This window comes from Euleptes europaea, chromosome 1, assembly GCF_029931775.1.
Source record: "Euleptes europaea isolate rEulEur1 chromosome 1, rEulEur1.hap1, whole genome shotgun sequence".
Lineage (NCBI taxonomy): Eukaryota > Metazoa > Chordata > Lepidosauria > Squamata > Sphaerodactylidae > Euleptes > Euleptes europaea.
The window spans coordinates 2,491,497-2,498,386 of NC_079312.1; the positions used below are offsets into that span (position 1 = coordinate 2,491,497).

At 45.3% G+C, this 6,890-nt stretch overlaps 1 protein-coding gene across 1 annotated transcript; it reads right to left on the reverse strand.

The window, feature by feature from the left end:
- Nucleotides 1-5,309: 5,309 nt before the first annotated feature.
- On the reverse strand, nt 5,310-6,557 carry LOC130493366 (zinc finger protein 135-like; the record flags this gene model as incomplete). The annotated part of the gene is made up of 1 exon (XM_056867084.1): nt 5,310-6,557. A coding segment is annotated over one exon (1,248 nt), but the record flags the coding sequence as incomplete, so codon positions are not given.
- Between the last annotated feature and the right edge of the window lie 333 nt (nt 6,558-6,890).

Sequence of the window (6,890 nt, forward strand, 5' to 3'; positions counted from 1 at the left end):
GAGTTGTTTTCCCACTCCTACACATGAAGCCAGCTGCGTGACCTTGGGCTAGTCACACTCTCTCAGCCTCACCTATCTCACTGGGTGTGTTTTGGGGAGGTAGAGAATGTTGGCCTATAAAAACCAACTCTTCTTCCTTAGTGGTCTCTATTGTAAACTCGTAGATAGGCATATATCCGCATTACTAAATGCCGATGATGCAGTAATTCTTTCTAGAACCCCCACAGGAATGAGGAGAGACCTGAGAAGGCTAGCAAAGTATTGTGATGATGAATATCTTACAATTAACTATCAGAAAACTAAATTATGGCCTTTGAGATAAATCAGAAAATGAGGTTCAAGGTTAATCAGATAGAACGGGCCATTTTGTGCCTGCAGCACTGAAGCTGTATAAATCTAAATCTATGGCAAAACTCTTGAATGGCTCGCATCTGGGTCCACCCTCTTCTTGCTTTGCTCCCTTGGAGATAGTCAACCTAAGTTTTTGAGAGCAGACCTACAAGTCCCTGGAAGTGTGCCCAGTGCTTGGATTTGATTAGAGACAGGAATGTTGAGGATGGAGGCCAGGGTACATATCTCATCCATACAGACATGGCTGAAAGGGAATCTTAATCCCCAGAGTCCCTTCCCCCTGATACTCCAGGATAGCTTCCAATCTGAGTGGTTCGGAAAAGTATCACTAATCTAGGTTCATCTCCTGAGGCTCTCCTAAAAAGTGGGTTGGACCAAGTGAAAAACTATCCGTCAGAGGATTGAAGACATAGAACGTCAATATATCTCCACATCCCCAGATGTCAAATGGGCATTAAATGCCAAATATGTTGTTGTTCCAGCAGCCTATTTGGCTTTGCTGGAAAATAACAACTTTGCTGGAGAATAACAACATATAGAAGAGCTTTTACCCTTGCCAAGTGTGCAGCACTTCCTTCTGCAGGGCTTGAAGGCAAATTCAAGAAGATTCTGTACCCAAAAAGGTTGTGTTTATGCCCATTACATAAGGTAGAAAAACAACAGAACACATGTTCCTAAAATGTCCTTACTACAAGGCGGGTAGACTAAAAATCATGGAAGTTGCTTTGTAAATGCTTCAAAAATATTAAAATGAAATAAAAACCACACTTAGATATTTGCAAAGTATACGACAACTTGATTACATGAAAAACCTAACAGGTTATTGCAAGTTGGTATAGATCTGATATAGAATACAGTTACAAACCAGTAACCTTACCCATCAATGGTCATGCCAGGGAGAATTCTCACACAGACAATAGGCAACATGTCTGCTGGAGAATTTCCCAATTCATCTCAATGTTGAGCTCTCTTCAGAGGCTGTTGTTTTGACAACCAATGAAATTCAAGGACTTGTGATGTCTGAATTTAGGCTAAATTTCTAAATACATATACTTTTAACCTTGGTGTCATAAATTGATGGATGGCATAAAAAACTTTGTATCAACAATAAATTCCAATCACCTTTCTCAAAACATATTTCCAAGCTTCACATGTACTTCTGCTCATTCATCTGACCGCTAAGACAAAACATATTAACCTTAAAATTACGGTATATATAGTTGCATCTGGATTATACTTAAAAGCAAAAGAAATATCTTTTAAAATCACCAAGGAAGATATGTTCTCCCTCAGGGCAAAGAAAGCCTCTTGCAAAAGTGTCTCATTTTTTCCCCTGTTTCTGATAACATAAACAATATGTTATCTGGAGCTTGGCTCCCGTCCTGGAAAATCAGCTGCTCACTTTGTCAAGCCTGAGCCCTCTCCAGGGACCTCAGAGCTTGTGTAACAGGACTGAGCGTTGGCCAAAAAACTCAAAAGAAACCACAGCCTTTTAAAAAAGCTTTATTAAGGAAGTTCATAATAAAAGATTAAAACACAGGTTACAGTTAAGGCACACTGGCAAGCAAATTAACAAGTCTAACTTAATCAGAATACTTCTAGCTGGTACTTAGCAGATGCTCTTACTCACTGCTCTAAGCTGGTTCTGGTCTCAGCCTGACAGGCTGGGCACAAACCTTAAGAACATAAGAAAAGCCCTGCTGGATCAGACCATGGTCCATCAAGTCCAGCAGTCTGCTCACACAGTGGCCAACCAGTTGCCTCTAGGAAGCCCACAAACAAGACGACTGCAACAGTACCATCCTGCCTGTGTACCACAGCACCTAATATAATAGGCATGCTCATCTGATCCTGGGGAGAATAGGTGTGACAGCATCCATTTTTACTAGTAGCCATGGATAGCCCTCTCCTCCATGAACATGTCCACTCCCTTCTTAAAGCCTTCCAAGCCTTCCATGAACATGTCCACTCCCTTCTTAAAGCCTTTCTACTTTTCCTTGAGAAACTGTTGTTCACATCTTAATAATATCCATTCAAACATTCAGTTTACCATGGAAAAGGAAATTGAGGGTAAACTCCCATTTCTTGATACCCTTGTCATCCGTAAAACAAACTTTCAGTTAGGTCACAAGGTCTACCGGAAACCAACTCACACAGATCGCTACTTACACAAAAACTCCAACCACCACCCCCGACAGAAAAGAGGAATAATCAAAACATTAATGGACCGTGCAAGACGGATCTGTGAACCACAGTTTCTCAAGGAAGAAACTAATCATCTAAATCAGTGATGGCGAACCTTTTAGAGACCTAGTGCCCAAACTGCAACCCAAAACCCACTTATTTATCGCCAAGTGCCAATACAGCAATTTAACCTGAATACTGGACATTATTGCTAGGGTTGCCAGGTCTCCAGCCACCACCTGGAGGTTGGCAGCCCTAGTAGGGGAAGGGGGAGGGATGGAGAAAGGAAGGAACGAGAGGAAAGAGAATGAAGGAACTGGGGAAGGAAGGAAGGAAGGAAGGAAGGAAGGAAGGAAGGAAGGAAGGAAGGAAGGAAGGAAGGAAGGAAGGAAGGAAGGAAGGAAGGAAGGAAGGAAGGAAGGAAGGAAGGGGAAGGAAGGTAGGAAGGAACTGGAAAAGGAAAAGGAAAGGAAGGAACTGGGGAAGAAAGGATGTAAGGAAGGAAGGAAGTGTCCTGGGTCGGGCCTCAAGCCCCACCCAGGACTTGCTCCAGGATGCACACCTGAAGTTCTCCCCCCCCCCCCTTACCGGCAGCTCTGGGGAGGCGGCGAGGCAACGGCGCGGGACGGCGGAGACGTTGGGCCCCGGCGCGGCGGCATTGGGCACCTGCTGTCGGGGGCAGGGGAGGAGGGGGCGGCGAGAGCGAGGGCGAGCGCGCCAACACTTGCGACCCCGCCAGCCTGCGGGCAACCTTAGGGGGCGGGGAGGGAGAAGGCAGAGGCCACGCAGCCACGCCCAAGTCGGAGGACACGAGGGTGGCTCCGGCTACCCCACAAGCTTACCGCAGGAGTCAGGGACGAGCGCGAACGGGGAAGAGAGGGAGGACGGCGGGAGATGGCAGGCCTTTCTCCGGCGGACGCGCAGCTGTTGAGGGGCCGCCTGGCCCTCCACGAGCACCCGGAGGAGGAGGAGGAGGAGGGCGAAAACGGCAGGGGGAGAGGCGCCTGAGGAGGAGGACGATGGCGGTGGCAGCCTGGAGCTGGACTGCTGGGAGCCGCCTGAGGGGGACAAGGAGGAGGAAGGCGGTGAGGAGGAGCTGCTGCTGGAGCCTAGAGGAGGAGGCCCCGCCTCATTGCTGTTGGCCTCCCCGCCACCTATCAGCTGTTGCGGGGCAAGAGGAAGAAGCCAGCCGCGTCCGAGCGAGGCAGGAAGCTGACCCGCCGATGCACGCACGGTGGGGGGGGGGAGCTCAACTGAGATAGGGAGGGGCACAGACAACCCAGGAGGCCTTTTGGAGCTCACCCACACGTGCTGGCAAAGAGGGCTACGCGTGCCGGAGGTGGCACGCGTGCCATAGGTTTGCCAACACGGATCTAAATCATGCACTGCTAGCAAACGGCTATTCCAAGAATGAAATCAGAAGGGCCATTAAACCAAACAAAAATCAGAAAACTCAGGAAAAACAGTCTCCCATAGGAAAGGTATTCTTGCCATTTATTAAAGGAGTCACTGATAGGATGGAGAAACTTTTGAAAAAACATAACCTACAGTGTTTAAACCCACCAAGATATACAACAAATGCTACGATCAGCAAAAGACAAAAGAGACCCCCTCACCTCTGCAGGAGTATATCGTATACCTTGCAGCTGTGGACAAGTTTACATGGGGACAACAAAACGCAGCATACAAACAAGGATAAAAGAACATGAAAGATACTGCAGACTGGGCCAACCTGAGAAATCAGCAGTGGCTGAACATGGACTGACACAAACAGGACACAGGGTCTTATTCCAAGACACTGAAAGACTGGACAATTCTACCAACTATTTTGTCAGATTGCACAGAGAAGCCATTGAAATTCATAAACATCAGCACAACTTTAACAGAAAAGAGGAGAGTTTAAGAATGAATAAGGCTTGGCTTCCTGTCTTGAAAATCTCCAGACTAACAAAGACTACAGTCAACAATAGCCATGCAGATTAGCTTTGGATTTCACACATAACAGATCACTTCAGGATACAATGGTTCCATATTAACATACCACACCCTCATTAGCACATTATCTTGATACTTACAGGACAATGGTTAGCACATTACCTTTGTTACTTTTTGTAGGACAATGATTCAGCTCAAACCCAACCCCTTTCTGACTATATATTACTCTTCCTACACACTTGACACTGAGAGACACTGTCCTTCAGTGTTACTCCTCTGAAGATGCCGGCCACAGCTGCTGGCGAAACGTCAGGAAAGAAAATACCAAGACCACGGTTACACAGCCCGGATAACCTACGAGAACCAATGGTCTCACATATCTTTGATGAAATACTCCAGAAGTTGATATATGGTTGTACACAGGCCATGGAGTTGGGGGGGGGGCTATATAAAAACCCTAGTGACATCCTGGCTCCATGATGGAAATGGGCTATATAAAAACCCTAGTGATATCCCAAATACCCTGCCCATCGTACTTTAGGCTGGCAAGGGGATGCCCTTTAAAAAAATTGGAAGATTGGGGATTACATTGGGTTGTCTTAACTGAAGGGGAACAGGAGCCATACACTGTGCATTCAGAAAGGTTTTTCCTTTGAGTAGGTTCTTAGATGCCCGTGAAGATGGCCACTGCAACTGAGCATTCAAAAGGATTCTTTCCTCTGTGTGTGTTCTTAGATGCCTTTGAAAATGGCCATTGTGACTGAATCTCTTTCCACACTCTGAGCATTCAAAAGGGTTCTCCCTTATGTGGATTCTGAGATGTTTTTGAAGATAGCCCCTTAAACTGAATCTCTTTCCACACTCTGAGCATTCAATAGGATTCTTCCCTCTGTGTGTGTTCTTAGATGCCTTTGAAAATGGCCATTGTGACGGAATCTCTTTTCACACTCTGAGCATTCAAAAGGTTTGTCCCCTATGTGAGTTCTCTGATGCTGTTGAAGAATGCATCTGCGACTGAATCTCTTTCCACACTCTGAGCATTCAAAAGGTTTCTCCCCTGTGTGAGTACTTTGATGTTTATGAAGACTGCTACTCTGATTGAATCTCTTTCCACACTCGGAGCATACAAAAGGTTTCTCCCCTGTGTGGGTTCTGAGATGTGTTTGAAGATTGCCACTGAAACTGAATCTCTTTCCACACTCTGAACATTCAAAAGGTTTCTCCCCTGTATGCGTTTTATGATGCTTTTGAAGATCGCCACTGCGACGGAACCTCTTTCCACACTCTGAGCATTCAAAAGGTTTCTCCCCTGTGTGGGTTCTTTGATGCTCTACAAGATTGGCACTGTGACTGAATCTCTTTCCACACTCTGAGCATTCAAAAGGTTTCTCCCCTGTGTGAGTTCTTTCATGTTTATGAAGACTGCTACTCTGACTATATCTCTTTCCACACTCTGAGCATTCAAAAGGTTTCTCCCCTGTGTGGGTTCTTACGTGCTTTTGAAGACTGCCACTCTGACAGAATTGCTTTCCACACTCCGAGCATTCAAAAGGTTTCTCCCCTGTGTGAGTTCTTTGATGTATATGAAGATTGCTAATCTGACTGAATCTCTTTCCACACTCTGAGCATTCAAAAGGTTTCTCCCTTGTGTGGGTTCTGAGATGTTTTTGAAGATAGCCTCTTAAACTGAATCTCTTTCCACACTCTGAGCATTCAAAAGTTTTCTCCCCTTTGTGGGTTCTTTGATGTATTTGAAGACTGCTACTCTGACTGAATCTCTTTCCACACTCTGAGCATTCAAAAGGTTTCTCCCCTGTGTGAGTTCTTTGATGTATATGAAGATGGCTAATATGACTGAATCTCTTTCCACACTCTGAGCATTCAAAAGGTTGCTCCTTTATATGGGTTCTGAGATGTGTTTGAAGATGGCCACTTAAACTGAATCTCTTTCCGCACTCTGAGCATTCAAAAGGTTTCTCACCTGTGTGGATTCTTTGATGCTGTTCAAGATGGCCATTGCAATTGAATCTCTTTCCACTCTCTGAGCATTTAAAAGGTTTCTCCCCTGTGTGTGTTCTTTGATGCCTTTGAAGATGGCCACTGTGACTGAATCTCTTTCCACAGTCTGAGCAGGCAAAAGGTTTCTCTCCTGTGTGTATTTTTCGGTGCACAAGGAGCTGTGTTCTGTATCTGAAGTACTTTCCACAGCAAAAGCATTTATATGCCCCCATTATATTATGCTTTGGGGAAAGTGCATTACCTTTCCTTCTACAAGAGAACATCCTTCCACTTTCTGTGTAGATAAATGGTTTCTCTCCTGAATTAATTATTTGATGTTGAAAATGCTCTGATTTCTGTGAGAATCTCTTGCCATAGTCTAAGAAGTTATAAGGTTTCTCTCGTTTATGTGTTATTTGATG